General features: G+C 47.0%; 1 protein-coding gene and 1 pseudogene across 1 annotated transcript in view; both read right to left on the minus strand.

The window, feature by feature from the left end:
* Positions 1–10944: 10944 nt before the first annotated feature.
* LOC142473190 (U2 spliceosomal RNA) lies at positions 10945–11120 on the minus strand (annotated as a pseudogene).
* Positions 11121–17018: 5898 nt separating this feature from the next.
* The window catches only part of UTP15 (UTP15 small subunit processome component), a 28281-nt gene continuing 20421 nt past the window's right edge, over positions 17019–24878 (minus strand). Inside the window, exons 11-13 of the mRNA XM_075591748.1 lie at positions 22329–22462; positions 20261–20319; positions 17019–17387 (exon numbers count right to left, since the gene is read on the minus strand). Coding sequence (XP_075447863.1) covers positions 17266–17387; positions 20261–20319; positions 22329–22462 — 315 coding nt within the window. The 3' untranslated portion in view covers positions 17019–17265. The remainder of the gene's footprint in view (positions 17388–20260; positions 20320–22328; positions 22463–24878) is intronic.

The following is a 24878-nucleotide window of genomic DNA, read 5'->3' on the forward strand; positions in this document are numbered from 1 at the left end:
GGCCATGACTTCTGGCCAGACCCGGCTGTTAGTCACGGCCGGGCCCCCATCAGCTGCAGGCTTCTTCCTTACTCTGTGTCTGAGGCCAAGCTTCAAACACTTGCGACGCGCGAAGGGCCTCTGTGACGTCAGTGCGCCGGGAGTAAGTCGGGCCCCGCCTGACCGTCCCCAAGGTAAGTCTTTTTTTATATGTATTTGGGGGGTTATTTTTATATGAATTGGGGGGTGGGGGTCTTTTTATATGTACTGGGGGCAGTGAGGGTCTTTTTATATACTGTATATTGGGGGAGAGTGGGGTCTTTTTATATGTATTGGGGGGAGTGGGTGTCTTTTTATTATGTATTGTGGGTGGGGTCTTTATATTATGTATTGGGGGTGGTGATTTTTGGTATGTATTTTGTGGGGGGGGGATTGACGGAAGTTGGGGGCGAGAGAGAGGAGGTGAGGGAGTGAGTGAGATAAATACATGCGATGCAGGAGGGGGAAAGAGTGAGAGGGTGTGAGTGAGATGAAGAGGGGGGGAATAGAGGGGGCTTGTGAGGTGTGAAATTGGGGGGCACGCAATACTGCCGACGCGGGGGGTAATTATTCCTGGCCCCCGGGGAATCTGTCTGCGGCGCTGCATAAATGCAATGTTCCTGTCCCAGGTGGGACCTTCCTATCCTGATGAAGGTCCAGGGTGGGAATAAAAGTTTGTTATATGCCTGTTCAGATAATCATGGAGCAATAAACAAGAGGAATTCTTTATATTTTGTATGAATGCCGCATCTCTACATTCATGTAGAAACTAGTAATTTCTCCTCCAATAACCTAATTCACAGCCAAAAGTACCTCTTTCAGGGAACATGAGAGCTACTGTATCTTGAGAACACAAGTTTTTAAAAAAAAATTATTACCACAATTATTAAGTACCGTATTTGCCCGATTTATAGCGTGACCCCGAAAATAAGGCGACCCCCTAATTTCAGAAACAGCTGGAAATAATCCGGTTTTTGGGAGGATTGCATATTCACTTTTTTTATTTCAAAATGTCTGATATGCTACTCTAATTTTCCCTTTATCTCTCCCCCTATCCTGTATGTCACCCCCTCCCTCATGTATCTCTCCCCCTCTCCTGTATGTCACCCCCTCCCTCATGTATCTCTCCCCCTCTCCTGTATGTCACCCCTCCCTCATGTATCTCTCCCCCTCTCCTGTATCCCACCTGCTTCTGTATCTCCTGTATCTGGACTAAGCACTGCTATTGAAGTGTAGCCATGTGTATAATTGGTGTACATATCTCTTTCTCATGCTAGCAGTAAACCTGGTAAATATGCAGGATTGCCAGTAGTTATCATGGAGGTTTGCCCTCACACCCTGGTGAGGTGTCATATGTCCCATAGGAAGTGACAACATGCTGTGTGTCCACGGTTAGTGACATCAGAGATGTGCCTGTTCCTAGGTGATATAAGACACAGCACTGTCTAAAGTTAGTTCAGTCAGTTGGTGTTTTGACTCTGTTCAGGAGAGTCATGTGGAGGTCTGCAACAATGTTGCAGAGGCTGATGCAAGAGCTGTGACTGTGTGCAGCTTAGAGCAGACAGAGAGAAGCTGGCGAATCTTCCTTAGGGGAGAGGTGGAAGCAACTCCATTAGAAAAGGAGGAACCTTTCAAAGGGAAGCACTAATGACTATGAGCGGCTAAGCTGTCTGCTGTGAGGGGCAGCTGGCCCACATCACCATGCAATAAAGAATGGCCTGGTTCAAAAATACCCTCGTGTGTGAGTCTGGGATTACTCTACCGAGGATGGCACCTGAGAGGAGTTCCTCATCAGAATCATCCCCAAGCGGACGCCGGGATCCTGATGAGGTGGAGGCGCTGCACTGGATATAGGTAGGACTCATGCACACTACCTCAGCTGCCTGTCTGGACGGGCAATCCCCACACACCATCATGCGGGAGACTCAGGAATCCTGTTGCCAACAGGTGCACCACCAGACATCACACTGTAACGGGGACTGGTTAGACCACAGGGGCCAATGTGAGATCGGTTGGGTCAGGCCAGGTCAGAAAATCCGTTACATGAGTTTGTTTTGGGTGCGAGGAAACTGCAGCTGAACGGAGCCTGACTGTGGGCCGATCTCGGCTTCCCTGTGCCCGAAAGCCTAGTAAAATGGTGGCCCTGAAGGGATTAACACAGCGGGGTCCCTACTTCTGAATGGGACTCCTGCTGCATTAATCTTACTGGGCCATCACCAGTTTGTAAGAGCTGCGCAGTGAGATCAGAGACAAGCGGCCCCTCTCTCTGTGTCTCCCTGCGCAGCTCTTACAATAGATCGTGCTATTTTCATTTTTCGTTTATGGGATTGAAGCAGGGGGTCTCCGGAGATGAACCGCATTAATTTCAGGCCCGGGGACTCCTTGCTTTCCAAGGTACAGGCCTTCGTATCGGGTGCTGGTATCTGGGGCTGTTTAAATGTCCCGGTCACGTGGGCAGTAACTTGCAGGAGATTTAAACTTGCGGCACCCAATAGCTGCACCCAATACGGAAGCCTGTACCCCGGACATGACATGAATGCTGTTCAGCTCCGGAGACCCCCTGCTTCAATCCCATAAATGAAACATAAAAATAGCGTGATCTGCTGTAAGAGCTGTGTGGGGAGACACAGAGAGAGGGACAGCTTCTCTCTGATCTCTGCTGTAAGAGCTGTGCGGGGAGACACAGAGAGAGGGACAGCTTCTCTCTGATCTCTCTGCTGTAAGAGCTGTGCGGGGAGACAGAGAGAAAGGGACAGCTTCTCTCTGATCTCTGCTGTAAGAGCTGTGCGGGGAGACACAGAGAGAAGGACAGCTTCTCTCTGATCTCTCTGCTGTAAGAGCTGTGCGGGGAGACAGAGAGAAAGGGACAGCTTCTCTCTGATCTCTCTGCTGTAAGAGCTGTGTGGGGAGACACAGAGAGAGGGACAGCTTCTCTCTGATCTCTGCTGTAAGAGCTGTGCGGGGAGACACAGAGAGAGGGACAGCTTCTCTCTGATCTCTCTGCTGTAAGAGCTGTGCGGGGAGACAGAGAGAAAGGGACAGCTTCTCTCTGATCTCTGCTGTAAGAGCTGTGCGGGGAGACACAGAGAGAAGGACAGCTTCTCTCTGATCTCTCTGCTGTAAGAGCTGTGCGGGGAGACAGAGAGAAAGGGACAGCTTCTCTCTGATCTCTCTGCTGTAAGAGCTGTGTGGGGAGACACAGAGAGAGGGACAGCTTCTCTCTGATCTCTCTGCTGTAAGAGCTGTGCGGGGAGACACAGAGAGAGGGACAGCTTCTCTCTGATCTCTCTGCTGTAAGAGCTGTGCGGGGAGACACAGAGAGAGGGACAGCTTCTCTCTGATCTCTCTGCTGTAAGAGCTGTGCGGGGAGACAGAGAGAAAGGGACAGCTTCTCTCTGATCTCTGCTGTAAGAGCTGTGCGTGGAGACACAGAGAGAAGGACAGCTTCTCTCTGATCTCTCTGCTGTAAGAGCTGTGCGGGGAGACAGAGAGAAAGGGACAGCTTCTCTCTGATCTCTGCTGTAAGAGCTGTGCGGGGAGACACAGAGAGAAGGACAGCTTCTCTCTGATCTCTCTGCTGTAAGAGCTGTGCGGGGAGACAGAGAGAAAGGGACAGCTTCTCTCTGATCTCTCTGCTGTAAGAGCTGTGTGGGGAGACACAGAGAGAGGGACAGCTTCTCTCTGATCTCTCTGCTGTAAGAGCTGTGCGGGGAGACAAAGAGAGAGGGACTGCTTCTCTCTGATCTCTGCTGTAAGAGCTGTGCGGGGAGACACAGAGAAAGGGACAGCTTCTCTCTGATCTCTCTGCTGTAAGAGCTGTGCGTGGAGACACAGAGAGAAGGACAGCTTCTCTCTGATCTCTCTGCTGTAAGAGCTGTGCGGGGAGACAGAGAGAAAGGGACAGCTTCTCTCTGATCTCTGCTGTAAGAGCTGTGCGGGGAGACACAGAGAGAGGGACAGCTTCTCTCTGATCTCTCTGCTGTAAGAGCTGTGCGGGGAGACAGAGAGAAAGGGACAGCTTCTCTCTGATCTCTGCTGTAAGAGCTGTGCGTGGAGACACAGAGAGAAGGACAGCTTCTCTCTGATCTCTCTGCTGTAAGAGCTGTGCGGGGAGACAGAGAGAGGGACAGCTTCTCTCTGATCTCTCTGCTGTAAGAGCTGTGCGGGGAGACAGAGAGAGGGACCGCTTCTCTCTGCACAGCTCTGCAGAGCCTGGAATGATTACGCTGCGGGAGTCACATTCAGAAGCAGGGACCCTCACTGCATTAATCCTTATGGGAAATTCCCTCCGCGCTGGGCCATGAGAGAACTTGGCCGCGATCATGGCTGCACTTCGGCCGACATCCACTCACTCCAAGTGCTGCACAGGGGGAACTTCTATCGCGCCACATCTGTAGTTAGCGCTCCAGATAGGAGTTAGGCCTCGGACACGCTTACCGCTGGCGTGCTGAGGTGCGCTGAGGCTCAGGGAAAGCGGGTGCTTTCCCTGGCCTTGCGGTTGCTTACCGCACGGGCTCTCAGCAGGCCGGGGGCGGGCCAGTGACGTCACGGAGCTGGTTCTCCCTCATTGGGCGAACCGCTCACGTGACCGGCCTGTCTCGCCGGCAAGCGGGGGAATTTTAAATTCCCCTAAGACCTGCGCATCCGCAAGCGCGCGGAAGCGCAGGTGAGCCCCTACTAAAGCCGCTCTAATTGCGGCTGTAGGGGCTCAGTGCTGAGCGGGAGCGCGCGTCAGCACGCTTCCGCAAGCAAGCGCCAAACATGTCCGAGGCCTTAGGCAAATGTCCTTTTGTTCCTCCTTTTTGCTGAACGTAAGCTGTATTTTATGTTGTTGTAGCTGTAGCTTCAACATCTGCCCGCATCTCTTACATCTCCCCTCTCCTGTATCTCTCCCCCCTCTCCTGTATCTCTCCCCCATCTCCTGTATCTCCCCCCCCTCTCCTGTATCTCTCCCCCATCTCCTGTATCTCTCCCCCCTCTCCTGTATCTCTCCCCCCTCTCCTGTATCTCTCCCCCCTCTCCTGTATCTCTCCCCCATCTCCTGTATCTCTCCCCTCTCCTGTATCTCTCCCCCTCTCCTGTATCTCTCCCCCCTCTCCTGTATCTCTCCCCCCTCTCCTGTATCTCTCCCCCCTCTCCTGTATCTCTCCCCCCTCTCCTGTATCTCTCCCCCCTCTCCTGTATCTCTCCCCCTCTCCTGTATCTCTCCCCCTCTCCTGTATCTCTCCCCCCTCTCCTGTATCTCTCCCCCTCTCCTGTATCTCTCCCCCCCTCTCCTGTATCTCTCCCCCCCTCTCCTGTATCTCCCTCCCCCACTCCTGTATCTCTCCCCCCTTCTCCTGTATCTCTCCCACCCTCTCCTGTATCTCTCCCCCTCTCTCCTGTATCTTTGCCCCCTCTCCTGTATCTCTCCCCCTCTCCTGTATCTCTCCCCCTCTCCTGTATATCTCCCCCTCTCCTGTATATCTCCCCCTCTCCTGTATATCTCCCCCCTCTCTTGTATCTCTACCCCCTCTCCTGTATCTCTACCCTCTCTTGTATCTCCACCCCCTCTCCTGTATCTCTCCCCCCTCTCCTGTATCTCTCCCCCCTCTCCTGTATCTCTCACCCCTCTCCTGTATCTCTCCCCCTCTCTCCTGTATCTCTCCCCCTCTCTCCTGTATCTCCACCCCCTCTCCTGTATCTCTCCCCCCTCTCCTGTATCTCTCCCCCCTCTCCTGTATCTCTCCCCCCTCTCCTGTATCTCTCCCCCCTCTCCTGTATCTCTCCCCCCTCTCCTGTATCTCTCCCCCCTCTCCTGTATCTCTCCCCCCCTCTCCTGTATCTCTCCCCCCCTCTCCTGTATCTCTCCCCCCCTCTCCTGTATCTCCCCCCCCCCACTCCATGTCCGAGGCCTTAGGCAAATGTCCTTTTGTTCCTCCTTTTTGCTGAACGTAAGCTGTATTTTATGTTGTTGTAGCTGTAGCTTCAACATCTCCCCTCTCCTGTATCTCTCCCCCCTCTCCTGTATCTCTCCCCCATCTCCTGTATCTCCCCCCCCTCTCCTGTATCTCCCCCCCCTCTCCTGTATCTCTCCCCCCTCTCCTGTATCTCTCCCCCCTCTCCTGTATCTCTCCCCCCTCTCCTGTATCTCTCCCCCTCTCCTGTATCTCTCCCCCCTCTCCTGTATCTCTCCCCTCTCCTGTATCTCTCCCCCTCTCCTGTATCTCTCCCCCCTCTCCTGTATCTCTCCCCCCTCTCCTGTATCTCTCCCCCCTCTCCTGTATCTCTCCCCCCTCTCCTGTATCTCTCCCCCCTCTCCTGTATCTCTCCCCCTCTCCTGTATCTCTCCCCCCTCTCCTGTATCTCTCCCCCTCTCTCCTGTATCTCTCCCCCTCTCTCCTGTATCTCTCCCCCTCTCTCCTGTATCTCCACCCCCTCTCCTGTATCTCCACCCCCTCTCCTGTATCTCTCCCCCCTCTCCTGTATCTCTCCCCCCTCTCCTGTATCTCTCCCCCCTCTCCAGGGCAGGACATGCACCAAAATGTGAGAGACCCAATTATAAGGGGAGTATGGATTTTTTTTTAATTTTAAAAATACGTGTCAATACGGTATTACATGAGACTGAAATATTTACATGTGTGCTATGAATAACTAAAAACTTGAGCATGAAATCCGACTACAGTATCAGGCGTTTTGGCAGCATTGTGACATTATCAACCACAGATAATATTAGGAAAAGAAAACATGAATTTCTCAGTGCTCATTCTTCTCATGATACCATTCAGGATAACGTCAGAGTGGCAGTGCCCATATCGTAGCTCTCACACTAAAATCCTTTTACAGCAATACAATGCAGCAGCATTTAAAAGGGGACTTTAACATCAAGCAGTACAGTGGATGCACCAGAGAAATGGTGCAGAAAGGGACTGATGCTACCCCAGAGACCCTTGGGCACCCATATCCTATCCCAGAAGGAGGACTTTTCTCCCTGAAGCGACACCAGGGAGGGGGAAACCTTCAAGATCTCTCCTGTTGAAAGGTTGGGGCCAGGGAAATGCCAGAAGAAGGACCTGGTGACCCAGTTCATAAACAGGCATGACGTACTGTGCTGTGGGGGAGGCACACCAGGATCAGTTATCTCTGGGAGTGTGACCCCCACGTTTCTACTCAATATAGAGGAGACCCCCCGATGGGATGTTTCCGGGGAGAGCTGTAACTCTATTTACATTCAGCCTGCTAAGAAAGGTTGGAAGCTGGGGCCAGGGAACTTGCTATCAAGGTTGAAGAACCCTGGGTACCCGTTACTTAAAATAGCACAACGCACTGTGCTGTGGGGGAGTCGCCCCAGGATCAGTTATCTCTGGGAGCGTGACCCCCACCCTTCTCTCAAATTCAAGATTATATTATGGGGGCTTCCAGTTGGAAAATTATCCTGGGAGCGTGAACCCCATCTCTGCCTCAAAACCAGAGAATTGTGTTCTGGACTGTGCTATGGACTTTAACATCAAAATCTGTGGCATGGACTGTTCTAAAATGGCAGCCACCGCGTGGTTGCCTGTTCCCCTGCTTCCAAAATGGCGCTCCCCCCAGAGCACGGGACCGCATTGCAGTCTCTAGTTTGCAACATTTTTGCAAAACAAGTTGCATCCTTTCGGCTCCAAGCTTGGGCACCAACCCTCAAGATGAGTGGCTCATCCGGAGTCAGGCCCTCCTTCAAACCAAAAAGCCGCGCCTCTAATTCCACCAAGTGGAGGGACTAACTACTATCCACCAACCAGAGCCTGTCTTGTGCTGGGAGGAGTTCTCAAGTGTTGCACTTTGCCTCATTTATCACGGAGCTGAGTAACAGTGAGGAACGAATATACAGCCTCTGTTATACCTACCTCAAGGGCTACCAGTGAAGCTACCGACGATTTGAAAATCACCAACTATACCCTCTGAGGCGGCTACCTGGTCGTGCGGATCCATGGCCAGATTCACCTGCGGTGCATCTGCCCGCATTGTCGCCTACCCGGAGGTGCTGTCAGCCTAATCACGCGGTGCCAGCACTGTGGCACTTTCTATTTGCCGCCTGCCAGCCCAGTATCTGTGGAGCTAACTTCTCTACGCCCAGAGCCTCCACACCAACCGGTGCGGCTCTGACAAGCTTCCCTGTCACGGATGATGTGGGCCCATATGCCCTGCTCATCGCGCCCGGATGCCCAAGTGGTCCGGTGCCACTTATTTCTACTAACCCTGCTGTGGCCCTGTGCACCCTTCTGTCGATGGTCCCAGGACTGGGATCCATGGTTGCTGCCGAATCAGAGGGTTAGTGGACTGCCCCAGGGGTGTCGGGTGTAAGTCCCTGGGTGACCAAGGAGCCGGTCCGCCCCATAAGTATGGTCGCCCGGGCGAGTGACTCGCCCTGGCATCACGTCCTGGTGGAGGTGTCCCCACCCATTGCGGAGAAGAAAGAGCCCAGCTGTGATCGACCTAAGGAGAAGAATCCAGCTTTACTTGCTGTGCGGAGAGTGGTTCCGGTTTCCAGGTGCGTCCATCTGAGGAGCTCCGCGATCCAGGATGACGTCGGTGCTGCTCAAGATCTACCTGCGAATGAACCAAAGGACGTCTCCTACCTTCCGATGTGTGAGCCGCCCCTTTCTTACTTTGCTCCGGTTACTGCTGTGGTCTACCTGGATGAGGCGCCGGGTGCGGCCTTGTCCAGTGCGCAGCGGGGTGACGAACTTCCGGTTCAACCGGATGTGACATCATCGCTGCCACCGGACTTGAGCCTGCCCAGTGGTCTCGCGAGATTGCCGATCAATGATGACGTCGCAGCGCTGTGAAGAAAGAGGTCACCGGACCTATGAGGAATCTGTATTATTTGTTATTTATGATTTTCATGTGTATTACTGCTGTGACGCGCTATGTACATTAATGGCGCTATATAAATAAAGACATACATACATACATTACAATACATACATAGGATGTTTGTATCTGGAGGCAAATTGCCAATTCACTTCTTTCCCTTTATGAAAATATTTATGATACCATAATGACTCAAGCAGCTACATGTGAAGGACAAGGCATCTGTGTAATACTCTTCACTTACATTATGATTAAACAAAAGCTAGGAAAGGTTTTATGGATACGGGATATTATTTTATTGCAACTCCAATGTGTGTTTTTAAGTGCATATTTAATGATTAACTCCTGCAATGCTCAGAAGGTGTTTGTACATGAAAAGGGATTCGGTTTATCTTCATGAGGAGCAGCTTATTTTCATTAAGAACTGAGGAAATATCCGTGCAGCCAGGAATGTTGTTAAAGCCCCAACACAGTATTTCCTTGCTTTTTTTAGTTAATGTCTGTGCATGATGTTGTTGTCTTGAGTTGAATTTCCTTTGATTGTTTAAGGACAAGTGCAAGAATGCAGATGGGCAATCTCCTGCTACTAGCGTGGAAGTGACGTGGTCTTGCACCGAGCACAGCAATGAGCCTGCTTACAGTAAGTCACTGCGCGTGTCACAGCTTCTAGCTGCTGTCCGCTGACGCATTTAGGCTCAGAGGAAAGATCATACAACCCAAAAGAATCCATTTCCAGGAATCAGTATCAGATCTTTGGTTACATTTCTTTTATTTATTAATAAATTGATATGTGGGTCAAAGTGTGATGGTCCTACAAGGTACAGAGTACCTCTACTTTGTTATATGCAACCCAGACAACCACTATTTTATCAAAATACTTGCACACACAAAAATGGATCTACAGTATATTAGAAACGCCTTTTCAATTGCATATTTCACACGGCTCTGTCTAAAATAAGGTCCCAAGTTAGACATTTTAAAAAAAAATTATTTTTAATCAGGCACTGTATAACTACTTAAAAATAACTCTTGGCATATTGGGGAAATATTGGAATAAATAAATTATATATATTCAAAATGCTGACTAAGCATTAAAATTGGTTAAACCCACAAAATATTTTCTACAATAAAACAAAACAAAAAAAAACCAAGTCAAATATAGAGATGAGCAAATGTATTAAAATATGTTGTGCATTTCTTTTTCTTAGTTAGGTCACTTTGAGTTACTCACATCCAGGCCGTCACTGGGCTGGTACAGGGACAGCATGGGTATACCACCATACTGTAGCTAGGTATGATTTAACCAACATAGGCCCAAAGCTCTGTTATTGATGTAACGAGGCATTAAGTTAACACTGCGTTAGCGAGCTTTGACGATACGAGTAGTCAAGTTTTTTTTTTTTTTGTAAGCCCGCGCGGTGATAGTGATCACTCCAAAAAAAAGTGCCTCATGGTCCATAGAAGGTACCAGGTGCTCCCTACTTTTGACAGTCCTCTCCGAAGATCGGTCCAGTCCTTGATCTATCCAGTGTGTCTTCAGCCACAAGGGCCCAGAAGATGTCTGGCGTGTTACATGGAGTCTTCATCCGAAGAATCAGGCTCCTCTTGCTCGTTCCCTTCTTGTCCAGAAGGCCAGGCAAAAGGGTCCGAGTTCCAGTGGGTCTTCAGCCGAAGCCCAGTATCCCAACTTCGTCTCCTCTTCCTCTTTCCCTCTTCATCCAGAAGGCCAGGCAGGTGGGTTTGAGTCCACTCAGGGCGAGCCCCACGTAATCCTTTCTCTCCGAAGAGATAGGGGCGATTACAGACCGGCACATAGTCTTAACTCTCTCCGAAAAAAGACAGGTGACTAATAATCAAATGTGAAAAAACAAACAAAATTCATAGTGCTGAGTGCTTCTGTGCTCTGTGCAAAGCAGTGCAAAAAGTGCTCAAAGTAAGACCTGACCCAGAGGCCAGGGGGGGGATTTAAAAAAAATCTGTGCGTGCTCCAGCCAGATGGCCAGGGAGATGCTCAGTGTGGAAATAATAAGGGTCCGTGCTATAGAGTTGTGCAGGTACATGGTGCTCTAGTGATGCAGGCATCATCAAACCCGAAGGTGCTGTGACCCACCAGGTTTACCATCCCTGGGGTGCAGCAAACTAAAAAAGCCCGGGCTTACTAGTTCCGCTTCCTGGCCAAATTGACCATTGAATCAAGTGTATTTGTACAAGGTCCATCCTTGGAAGGACAGACCATACACTTGATCTTAGCCAAAAGGCCGAGAAGCGATGGCTAGACCGCTGTTTTGACCTTTAGGGTCTCATCAGTGCTATATTCAGCCGTAACAGGCCTTGCGTTGGCTATAATGGTTAAAGAGAGACAATTACTTGAGTCCCAAGTGTTACATATATCCCGTGAAACAACACATGGAGAGACACCTGAGAAACTTGGGATATATGCAAAGTATATTTAAATTTCTCGATAACACAACCTTTAGGTAAGACAGGTGTAGGGTGAATCATGTAAAGCTAACGCAAGGCAGTGCTAACTTAACATGGCGTTAAAGTTTATTCTAATGAGAGAACAAACACCCATAGTTTTTGCATAGAATTAGCTCTGTGGATTAGCTCTGATTTGTATTAAACCTCAGGGAACATAACGTCCATTACTGATTTTGATAACATGAGCTCCGAGTTAAATGAGCTTTGTGCATCTGGCCATAGTGTAATTTCTCTCGTCATCTTGAGTTACACACATTTCAGGGTCTGAATCGGAGGCACAAGTCATAGTATTGGAAGGTAACGCAATTATGCTAAAATAACGAAGTTAAGCCTATGCTAATGAAATGTGGAATGGAGTGGTTTTCACATATATTTTAGCGGATATGGGTTAACCTCGGGGAAAATAATGTTTGTTCCTGTTTTAGGTAATGCTTTGTGGTTCTAGCCCGTGGTGATATTAGTAAACTTCATAGCACCTTATTTCAACCTTATTTGAGAAGACAGTTTTTTCTAGTACGCCCCATTGTCACCTGCAATGGACACAGCTCTGTTCTGAATGTTGGAGTGGGGAATGTGAGAATAAACATTAATAGTTTTCTTGTTACACTGCAGGCTTTAAGTCTTTCACATTGAAATAAAAAATGTACAGTAGGAATACAATGTAAGGTTGGAAATCTGTTTTTGTGCTGCAAACCAAGCAATATTCTACGTGTTTTTGTTGTTTTTTTAAATAAATCAGTTCTGTACTATGAAAAAATACTTATAGCATTTTCTTTAAACAACTCTGAATTACATTTTTAATGAATTATAATGTAACAAGCCTTTTTTTGTTTGTTTCTATAGCAACCATTTACAAAGTCATAGATACCGAGCCAATACTCCTCTGCAGTCACTGTGCAGGGGTGCGCAAACTTCCTGCGATGCGCCCCCACTGCAGCGTCAAATGACGCCTCGGGGTCATGTGATGTCACGTGACCCACAGCGTCATTTGACGCCGCGTCTCCATGGCAACTGGCGTCAAATGACGACGCGGGTCATGTGACATCACATTGTCATGGAAACGAGTGGACACGGAAGCCGGGTTAGTGAGCCGCGCCCCCCAGTTTGCACACCGCTGATTTAGTGAACCCCATAGCCAAATCTTCACTGATCGATGACAGGTGAACGGATCAATCAGCAACTCAGCTAATTACTTATCAGTGTGTGGATTGCATTGATGCACATATTAAAGGGGGAGAGAGAAAAAACGCAGCTTGGACTGCTGCTTTAAGTGACATAACATGGTGCTCACATTCAAAAGGGTAATAATACAGGTCCAAAGTGCGGGGTAAACAGTTTCAGGCGAGGAGAATCCTGCTTGTGCAGCAAACACAACATAGACCAGGCCTGCACAACTTGTAAAGTGAGAAGGGCCGAACTGCTCCCAAGAAAACTGGTTTGCGCCACACGGGTAAAATCATCATCATCATCATCATATTTTCCCCCAGCCCCCCTCATCATATCTTCTCTCCCCCCCCCCTCCCACAGATCATCATCATATCACCCCCCCCCCAACCCACTGACACTGACCTGCAGAGACACAGACACTGACCTGCAGAGACACTGACCTGCAGAGACACTGACCTGCAGAGACACTGACCTGCAGAGACACTGACCTGCAGAGACACTGACACTGACCTGCAGGCACTGACCTGCGCAGACACTGCCACTAGCTCTGAGGAGCAGCTGCAGGGGGGGGGGTGTCCTACCTTTCGCTGTGGAGCATGGCTGGGGTGAGGAGGGGTGAAGCCATCTTGGGCCCTGGCAGCAGGCACCTCACTTCCTGCTCTCACTAACAGGCTCCGCTGTCACTAACCCCGCCCCCACCCTCTGTCACTAACCCCGCCCTCACCCTCTGCAGTCAGACGGCCTCAGCTCTGTTCCTTCTCTCCTCTCTGCCTGCAGTTCATAATGAAGTTCTCCATTTAATGTGACAGCCAGGAACAGTGGGAAGACTTGTTTTATCTCTGTCCTAGAGGAGACCTGTACTTGTGTACTACTGAATTTGTTTGCACATTCAAAAAGGGGTCATTTTTTGGGGGGTGAGGCGGTGACTGCTCTTTTAAAGCAGCAATCTGTCCTGCACAGGTGTTTTTTTTTTTTCTCTCTTCCTTTTTGCATCTTTTGAAACAAAACCGACTTTTTAAACTATGATGAATCAAGACTCTCCCAGGGCAGCACCATTCTAATCTTCAGACTCTCCGCTTCCATTTACCAGCAATGTGCAGCAGGCTAAAGCATAACCAGAATGTTGCTACACTATGAAGTGTGAAGTGCTGTTTATTGATTGACTCGCGCTGGGTTTTCCTCTGGGTCATATGATAGAAACTGTCAAAGCAAATATCTGCAAAGTCTCCCCGGTAAACAAGGGGCAGCTGTGCTAGAGAAGTACAGTAACATATGCAGGTTCTTTGGGTGGGGGAGGTGAATATTTCTGCTTTAATGTCATAGTTTATTTGCCTCTCTTCCTTTAAATGGTATAGAATTGGGAATGTGAAACACATGTATGTTGAGGTTAGACGTGGCACCAGATCTATACTGGACCTCGTTAGTAATTTCACCCAATGAAAATACATTACCTTTAATTTCCACAGTATTTACAGGGGTGTTGGCAAATGATCTTGTATACAGCCGTAGCCCGCTTTATTTTACTTACCGATAACACAATCGCGTTATAACGCAGAATATCACAACATTTCCATAAGATTAAATCAGCAGCGATAACACAGAATATCAGAACATATTCCACCAGCAGGAGAAATAACCGTGTATTTAATCTACACTTAAAGTGTAGAACCTGCACATCAGCAGCTCGCCTGGAAGCAGATGGCAGGGAAGCATAAAAAAAATAGGAAGGGTCACGATCCCACAAAACCTAACCCAGAATCCATCATTTCGGGGGTGATGCTCCCTTTGTTGTAGCATTATTTACGGAAACAAGTCCACACTGAATGTAGCAAGTGGTGCAATTCCAGAAGACCCGTGCAGACACCAGAACACACATTATAGGCCTGGAAAGTGTCTTGGAAAAGCACGTTATTTCTTAGATCGTGTTTTTTTCCCCATTTACCAGAAGCTTTTTTTTTTTAGAAACTATATGGAATCAGATCAGAAAAAAACCTGCGCACCATACCCACAAACGAATATTGTATTTATTGGTTTACTAAAAGGCTAGATCACTTTATCAGATGAAATCATGCAGTGCTATTGTGATGGTAGCCAGCTGCCACCTAGAGGCAATAAGATCAGCATCAATAAAACTGCATCCCAATGATCCAGACTCTATAGCGTCTATATACGAAGTCAACTTTGGAGCAAAATTGGCACACACAATGTATTACATCAGATGGCGTGCTCTAAAGAAGGGAATACAATATCAGCATGCCCTTGTTAAAATACAAATCTCACACAAACGTCCACAGAAAAAAGTACACAGTATTAAAAACCATCTCCAACAGAAATATCAAAATAGAAACCCTATATATAATAGACCAATATAGAAATCTGAAGACCTGAACAAAACTGGAGAGGGCTTCATTTGTGTACAGATACCGTCACTCCATAGGAAACCAGCAAAAAAAACAAAAAAAAAACACACATGATGTTTGGTCAGAAGGGGCCCTGGCATACAGGGCCCATCATAAGGGCAACCCAAGGGTTAAAAGCAGTCTCTGCAGATTAATTATGGAGGACTTCCAAAAACAGTTCCTTTATCCAAAACAGACAACTTTACAATAAAATGTGACCCAGTTGAAGTGAAGAGAGAACGATATTTTGGACGCAAGTTTTTGGGGAACACCTCACTGGAAGTGGAGTAGAAAACACGTTATCTGTCAAATATCAGCAGCACACTGGCTTTGAAGATGGCTTCTTGTAATCTGCTTTTGTTTACTGTGCAAAGAAAGAGTTCATATATGTGCTGCATTCCAAATACCTACATGTTTACAGATGCATCAGGCCGTGTGTGTATACCTTTTCTTTGTGTGTACACCCTCTGCAATCTTGATCATATACCATTGTGAAATACTACACACACGTGTCTGGTTTTACTTTAAGTTTATAGGAGCGGTTTTCTCATAAAACCAAAAATGATTTATTAGCTGCGACATCTTTCAGGGGATTAGTGTAGGTGATTGATGCCATCAGTAAATATTCTTCACGAGTTCGTTTGTAAACACCAAGCTAAAAGAACGAAGCCCCTCACTTCTCTGTGGTGTGACCGTGCTGTCCCCTCTGCTTAGTCTTGTGACGAAGACGGGCAGAGAATTAAAGATGGAGGTAAAGTGGAAATGATGTGCACCCTGAATGTAATAATCACCGCCAACGCAAAGTTTTCAACTAAAAGGTGATTAAAAAAAAAAAGTTAAAATCTCCAAAAAAGGTTTACAAGTAACATTTCTACTTTTAAGGATGACCAACCAGCTCCCCTTTCAGATTTAAAAGCACAACTACTTTGCAAACAGCTTATTAATGTAACTGAACGAAGAAATTATACATGGACACTAGACCAATGTTTTCTGAATAGACTGCACCAGGGGTGGCCAACTTCAGTCCTCAAGGGCCACCAACAGGTCAGGTTAAGGATATCCCTGCTTCAGTGCAGGTGGATCAAATCAGTGGCTCAATCATTGACTGAACCACCTGTGCTGAAGCAGTAATATCCTTAAAAGCTGAACTGATGGTGGCCTTGGAGCACTGGAGTGGCCTCTCCTTGCCCACAATGTCCACCACAGGCTCCGCATAAACAACATAAATAAGCACTAATTAGCACAACTTCAACATTGCTGCATAACTTTGTTTCTCAACTTCACCATTATGAACACAATAGCAGCATGTATTGTATACTTCATTCTATTTTAAGTGGGTTTTTTTTTTTTGCAGTAACTTATTTGCACCGATATAAAAAAAAAAAAAAACCCCCAGTTAAGAAAATGGTAGCAGACGTGTTACATAGCCGAGGGTTAACTCATTGCGAGCTCTTTGAAGTAGAGGCGCAAACACATTGTCTAAAAGTTGTAGGTCTGGTCACCAAAACCTTGCAAACGCTGCCGCCATCACTGCTCGGTTACACATTAGCCACTACACTCTGTGGTGTGTTAATATGTTCTTCACACTAAGAATTTTCAGCCTACATTTAAATGCTAGTAAACATATCCATTTACGAAACAACTCATTCATCAAAATAATAGCCAAGGTGATACTTGGGAGCTTGCTTTCACTTTATTAAAGCTGGAATATATTACATTCACTGTTATAACGTTAGATTGAGTAACTCCTGGAGTACCAGAGGGCAGCACTGCATTAATTTGAAGTGTTGTTTGCCACTGGCATTAAAGTGGCTAACCATTGAAATGTATCCCTGGAAACCGTTCATTATTCTCCACAATGACTGCTTCGGGACTCAAAAACAAAAGGGCACAGACAGGGTACATTTCTTTACCTGTGGGTTGGCAAGCGAATAGGATGTGCATTTATTTCATATTACACATGAACAAGGTCATTCAACAGTTCGGAAACTATTTTACATTAAACAATGAAAACCACCAACACGTGTTTGTAACATTCTTTAAAAGTTCACCAAAATATGCTATTTTGGAGGCCTTTTCAAACTGAAGGCAGATTTTTAAATATGTTACTAGAAAACGGGATTTAAACAAAATAGTTTATTTTTTTTGGTTACAAGTATCTACTGATGACGCACTTCCAAGTAAAGGCATTAAAAAGAGGAATAAAAGGGTCTGTAGAAGTCCATTGGAAATGTGCTTGAGTCCCCAGCTCATGCAGTGTGTGATACGGGCATCCTGTTTTTCTGCTCAGGGTCTTGAAGAACATTCATGGGTTTGGTCTCAAATACAGTTTCTTTTTTCATTGTCATTGTTGCAAAGAGAGTGTCCATCATCCCCAACACACTTCTAAAAGTTCTTCCTGGTAACCAATTTCTTTTTCTATGAGATCTTGGAGCTTTATAAATTGTTTATCGATAATAGAAGACTGACCAAGAACAGGACTGTAGATATCTAAGAAGAAGAAGAAAAAAAAAAAAAGTTTACATGTTTCTTGTTGTGCTGGTGGTTTATCATAGTAAATACATTAAAACATTTTATTTATAAGTGCAGTCTCCTGTAGAAACAACTTGTACCAATAGCTTAAACATTGGTTACGTGTGTGTGCGTGTGTGTACGTGTGTGAACGTGTGTGTACGTAGTCTTCATATCCAGGGCTCAAAATGTTTTACTTGCATGCACGGATTCCACGCGGGAGGCAGCTTATCCACCACAGCAGGGACAAGCACAGGAAAGACCGAGGCTCCAAAGAACCTCATCTGAAGCAGTGCTGTGAATCCCCCACTCTGCTTCCCATAGCCCTATGCAAGGCAGTGAGAAGAGCGACCTCAGGATGCAGAGCTCTGCTTCCCATAGCCCTATGCAAGGCAGTGTGTAGAGCGACCTCGGGATGCAGAGCTCTGCTTCCATAGCCTATGCAAGGCAGTGTGAAGAGCGACCTCGGGATGCAGAGCTCTGCTTCCCATAGCCCTATGCAAGGCAGTGTGAAGAGCGACCTCGGGATGCAGAGCTCTGCTTCCCATAGCCCTATGCAAGGCAGTGTGAAGAGCGACCTCGGGATGCAGAGCTCTGCTTCCCATGGCCCTATGCAAAGCATTGTGAAGAGCAACCTCGGGATGGATGAAAATTCCATTTTTTTTCCATGATGGCCTTTTTAAAATCAAAACCAGTCTTTACTTAAATATCCAATAGATTTTATATTAACCAATTCCGGGTATTTTGAAACAAGATGTATGAATTGCAAACAATAAGCAAGAGTCAGGGTAGTATGTGCAAAAGTACGTGAAACCCTGGTTTTATCAGTTAAAATGAAGGGGATAATTAGAATCCGGTGTTTAAATAATTAGTTATTTCTTCAGGTGTGAAGGGTGGCCCCACCCTATATAAAGATCAGAAACTGAGTTTGGTCTTCACTATACATGTGTGTGGAAACACGTCATGCCACGATCAAAAGAAATCTGTGAGGACCTCAGAAAAGCCGTTATTGATGCTCAGTCTAGAAAGGTTACAAAACGATTTATAAGGATTTGGGGCTCCACCATTCCACTGAAGACCGCAGTCCCGCTACTTGGGAACGGTGGTCGTTCACCAAAATCTCTCCAAGAACATACCGGAAAATCATCCAGGAAGTCACAAAGTTCCCTAGAGTAATATCCAAGGATCTGCAGGCAACTCTCGCCTTGGCTAATGTGAGTGTTCATGACTCAACTATCAGAAAAAGACTGAACAACACTGCTGTTCATGGAATAGCCAGGAGAAAACCACTGCTCTCTAAAAAGATCATAGCTGCCTGTGTGAAATTTGCGAAAGAGCACATAGATGATCCACAAGACTTCTGTAACAATGTTCTCTGGACAGACGAGTAAAGGTAGAACTTTATGGCCTCAATGAAAAACGCTGTTTGGCAAAAAAAAAAAAAAAAATCTAACACTGCGTTTAAAACGGAAGAACCTCATCCCAACCGTCAAGCATGATGGTGTGAGTGTGATGGTTTGGGGCTGCTTTGCCGTTTCAGGACCTGGACGACTTGCCATCATTGACACAACCATGAATTCTGCATCGTATCAGAAGATTCTAGAGAAGACTGCCAGGCCACCTGTTTGTGAGCTGAAGCGAAAGTGGGTCATGCAGCAAGACAAGGATCCTAAACATACAAGCAGATCCACAAAAGAATAGCAGCAGAAGAAGAAATTCTGCATTTTAGAATGGCCTACTTAAAAAGTCCGAACCTAAACCCCATTGAAATGTTGTGGCAGGACCTGAAGCGAGCCGCCCATGAAAAGGAAGCCCTCAAATGTCACTGAGTTGAAGCAGTTCTGTCAGGAGGAATGGGCCAAAATTCCTCAAAACCGTTGAGACTGATCAGAAGTTACAGGAAACACTTGGTTAAAGTCATTGCTGCTCAAGGGGTTGTCACCAGGTACTGAATCTAAAGGTTCACATACTTTTTCACACATGGATGTTGATTGGTAAATCATTTGTGGATACAAAAATGTTAAAAAAAAGTATCATGTTTTTCTGTCATTTGTTTGATCAGGTTATCTTCATCTATTATTAGGACTTAGATTAAGATCTAATAACATTTTAGGTTTGAATATGTGAAAATCCTAAGGAGTTCATAAACTTTTTCTCGCCACTGTATACAGGTCTAGAATTCCCATTATTTCACTTGTGCCTCTATGGAACTCACTAGACTTTCAAAAGGCAGCTTTTAATTCCAATGCCCCATGCAACTAGACAGACATCAAGCGTGATAACGACTCTGTGGCCTGCATGACAACATCCCCAGGAGAGAGGAAGGAAGGTACAATTACAGATGAATACACAGACACAGAGACAGTAATTTGCTACCAATACGAGCAAGTGGCAGATGCTGGAATCAAACCCACGCAGACACTGGTGCATTGAAGACTGCAGAAACTAAACCATAGCTCCTTCATGTGGTATTTTGAGAAATCATGGGTTTAATTGCCCACTGTCCATATTAAATTTACATGTTAATAATGTAAGCAGATGAAGTGAAGTGCATTTCAAGCCACAAGTTTTTACACGTAAGACTGACACTGTTGGGGAGATTCAATAAGGTCCCTTGCAGGTTAACGGCTATTCAAGTCAAGGGCAGTAAACGTCGGATCGGGTGCGTGGCCCCACAGCGGACCTCAGAGAATCTCCCCGCTTGTAACCATTTGGCTTGGCAATGTGCTGCCGGCCAATGTGGAAACGAGAGTGTTAACTAGAGCAAGAGATTCTTTTCAATGTACAGAGAGTTACACAAGGTTTTTTTTTTGTTTCCGACTTCCTAAAGGATTGGACTGATCAAGACTTACCAATAATTTGTTCGGCTACATTTACCAGGATGGGGGCAAACCGAGGTTCAACCACGTGTCTGTTGGGAAGAAAAACATTGGGTATTTAATAAATGGCTATGCAGGTTGTCTGTTACACCAAAATAAATAAATATATATAATATAGTGTGTGTGTGTGTGATATATTTTATATATATATATATATATATATATATATATAAAATACACACACACACACACACACACACACACACACACACACACACACACACACACACACACACACACACACACACACACACACACACACACACACACACACACACACACACACACACACACACACACACACGTTTTATCAACCAGATCTTCATGTTTTTGTCATGTAAACATTTCTAGAAATGTGTTGCCTTTTCATACAGGTATTTAGACGACAGGTTTAAGGCCTACATTTGTATAACTGTTACATCTCTTACAGTTTAAAAACAATTCCAAACAGCACATCAATACATAATAATGCAATAAACAGAAAATTCACATGGATGAATAAGGAGTTGTCACCCCAAAAAAAGAAGCGCATGCCACAGACAATTTGGGGGGGGGGGGGGGGGGGGGGGCGTAAAACCAGATTTAAACGCAGGTGAACACACACATCATGGTTTATTCACTATATCAGTGATTCCCAACCGGGGCTCCGCAGAGCAGTCCCAGGGGCTCCGCGGAGCAGTCCCAGGGGCTCCGCGGAGCAGCCCCAGGGGCTCCGCGGAGCAGCCCCAGGGGTTCTGCCTGGCTGCCCCAGCGGTTTCCTGGCTCTCCCCGGCTCCTCCACTTCCCCCCAGACCGCACACAGCCGCTCTCTAGGGCGCGCGCGTGTGTACACATGCGCGTGCGCGTGCCGCCCGGCTCTTCCACTCCCCCCCACCGAGCCCGCACACAGCCGCTCTCTAGGGCGTGCGCGCGTGTACGCATGTGAGTGCCGCCGCCCGCAACCTGCACACCGCCTACTGCCAGCAACCTGCCCGTCCGCAACCGCTTGAGGTGGGGAAGAGGGGGAGACGGGACATGCAGGGGGGGGGGGGGGGGGAGGTGATGTGAGGGAGATGGGACATGCAGGGGGGGGGGGGATGTGATGGAAATGGGACATGCAGGGGGGGGGGTGATGTGAGGGAGATGGGACATGCAGGGGGGGGGGGATGTGATGGAAATGGGACATGCAGGGGGGGGGTGATGTGAGGGAGATGGAACATGCAGGGCGGGGGGTGATGTGAGGGACATGCAGGGTGGGGGTGATCTGAGGGAGATGCGGGGGGGGGGGGTGTGAGGGAGATGGGGGGGGGGGTGAGGGTGATATGATGGTGATTTTTTACCCATGGGTCCCGATTAAAAAAAAAATAAAAAATATGTATTGGGGGTCTTTTAAAAATGTATTGGCGGGGGCGGGGTATTTTTTATTATGTATTGCGGGGTGGGGTTACATGTATTTAGAGGAGTGAGGTTTTTTGGTATGTATTTTGGGGGGGGGATTGAGTGATAGTGGGGTAATTGACGGAAGGCAGGAGCGAGTAAGAGGAGAGGGGGGGGAAGTGAGTGAGGAAAAGAGGGAGTAAGAGTGAGACGCAGGGGAGATAAATACATGCGAGGCGGGGGGGAGGAGAGTGGGTGCGACAGAGGAGAGAGAAATACATGGGTAGACGGTGGGAAATAGAGGGGGCTCGTGAGGGGTGAAATTAACCTAAGGCCGCGCTTATAGTGCCGGCGACGCTGACGTCAGGCTGCGGTTGCTAGAAAAATCAAATTGAAGTGACTTCCAGCGATCGCGACCAAGCTGCTGTGCCGTCCTGTAGCTCCAACTATAAGCGCATGCGACGGCGTCAATAGATTTGTTTTGACGCGACGTTGCCAGCACTATAAACGCAGCCTAATATGTGTCAGACAGATAGGGGTTCCCCGAGATTTTTCGAAATACTTCAAGGGTTCCTCCAAACAAAAAAGGTTGGGAATCACTGCACTATATAGAAGCCATTAGTGACAAGGGCCATGAATTAGTGAATAAAATGAATAGTACAGAAAGATCTGTACAAATAAATACCTTATGAGAAAGCTCAGTAGGAAACTCAGCTGCTTTTCATCTCGCCCTGCTAGGGCGTTTTTAAGAGTTCCTCTGCGGTTTATTTCATGCATCACGGCCACGGTGATTTCAGGTTTATGCATCCTTATGTGGAGCTAAAACAAATTATTATTAGATTGACACCTCACAGAAAAGAAAGAAGTCTGCATACCAACATCAGCAAACGGTTACATTGGCCTTTCGGGCTGTGTTGCAAAACAAGAAGACACCCAGACACAGCGGCCTTGGTCCATGTAGTGAGAAGCTCGATACCTAAAGCAGTTAACGATGCATCACCTTCCATTCAATTAATGCATCATCTCGATTCTCACCATATTGAGTAGGGCAGGGATGCTTCAATTCAATCATCGAAGGCCATACACAGGTCAGGTTTTGATGGCACTACATATATTGTTTGTGATGATCTGGACTAGGCTGATTGGTTTAGTACATATTAGAGAAATCTTGTGGACCTGGCCTGGTCCCTCAAGGATTACACTTGAGCACCCGTGGAATAGGAGAATTGTAAAAACAACTGAGAATCTTTTACTTCCACTGCTTCTCTCCTCCTGAAAACGCTGGCTTCCTAATAACTGTGCATTTACGGGAAAATATTATTCTCACTTTCAAGGCTTTCCACACCTCTGCGCCTCCTTAGATCCCAGCTTTAATGCCCCGCTATACCCTTCCTCACCTCTGTAGGCTCCGCTCAGGCATGTCTTCTCCCTACCGGCCCAGTTATCACTACACCCTCCATCTCAATGCCCACCAAGCATTTTCTCTCTCCAACTTCAAAACCCATCTGAAATTTCACCCGTTCAACAAAAACGTTTAAACAGTCCTGAATGATCACTACTCGCTAAACAGCAGCATGCTCGTATACAGACTAACCAACGCACTCCAAATTTACTTCTACTATTTCTCTCCCCATATTAGATTGTAAACTCTTTGGGCAGGGACTCCTCTCTCCCAATGTTACATTCACTCCGTCATGCACTTAATCCTATTTGTATTATATTACCTGTATTAGAATGGTTGTAAAGAATTAAAACAAAAAAATGTTTTTAATGGAAATGCTGCGTATCTGGTGACTGCTATAAAAATATACATATAACGGCCTCAAAGCAGCATCATATATTGTCTTCTTGCACCGAGACTACAAAATCCAGATAATCCCAAACAACGACACCTATATTGAACCAACTATACCTTAAACCAGGGGAGCGCAATATTTTTCCCCTGGTCCACCCTGTCGGCTGTCCTCCTCTCCACGCGCCCCCGTCCTCCTCCCTACCTTGGTTCCCGCCGTCATGACATCACGTTGCCATAGCAACACGATGTCACACGACCCCGCGGCTTCATTTGACACCGCGTTGCCATGGCTGAACCACGGCCAGATGTCGGCTGAACCACGGTAAGTGAGGTTTACAGAGGCCTTCGCCGCTTCCCCGGCACTTAATTTAAGTGCCTTTGGGAAGCGCGCGGGGCCTCTGTAAACCCCGCACCCCCCGCAGTTAAACCGGCGGTGCACAAACTGGGGGGCGGGGACGTAACAGTTATAGAGGTCCCGCGCTCTCCCCCAAGGCATTTAAATTAAATGCCGGGGGACGGCGCAAGGCATCTATAATACACTTGCCTTCCCTTCCCTTGTAAAGGGATGCCTTGTGGAAAAGCTACAAAGTAACTGGCACTACCAAGGATCTCAATCACTACAGATGCCTGCGGAATATGTGCACAAGGCAAACAAGGCATGCAAAAGCACAATATTACTCTGACAATCTCCACCAAAATACATCAAACCCAGCTAACTTCTGGAAGATTATCAAAAATATATTCCAGCCTCCTAACCATAAGCAACCAAGTAATATCACTAAGGGGGATATTGCTCTGACAAACCCCACTGACATTTCAAATGCATTCAATGATTACTTTGTGGGGTGTGCTACTAACTTATTAGCGAAACGCATCCCGAACCACACACAGGAATCTCATCCTGGGAGTACCCCTATAGTCCCACCCCCTCCCAACACTGCCTACAATTTTCAATTTGGCCCAGTATCCGAAGAGGAGATTACACAAGCGCTCCTCAAATTAAACCTGAGAAGCCAATGTGGACCTGACTTACTACAGTCTAAGTTCCTCAGACTTGGTGCCCCAGCCATTGCCAAATTAATTGCTTCCATAGTCAACTCTATCCTGTCTGTAGACCATATCTCTAAGACCTGGAAAACTGTCAGAGTTGTCCCAATCTTCAAAAGTGGGGACAGAAACACGGTCTCAAACTACAGGCCAATCTCACTTCTCCCAATACTATCCAAAGTCATGGAAAATGTGTTCACTCCCAATTAAGCGATTACTATACCAAGACAAATATCCCTAGCCAATTCCAATCTGGCTTTCGCCCCAAACACTCCACCGTAACTACCCTGCTAAAAGTTTGCAATGAAATCCAGTGTGGAATGGAACTGGGACAACTTACTTTTGCAATTTTCCTAGATTTTGCAAAGGCTTTTGATACTGTTGATCATGCTA

The sequence above is a fragment of the Ascaphus truei genome, chromosome 1 (genome assembly GCF_040206685.1).
Source record: "Ascaphus truei isolate aAscTru1 chromosome 1, aAscTru1.hap1, whole genome shotgun sequence".
NCBI lineage: Eukaryota > Metazoa > Chordata > Amphibia > Anura > Ascaphidae > Ascaphus > Ascaphus truei.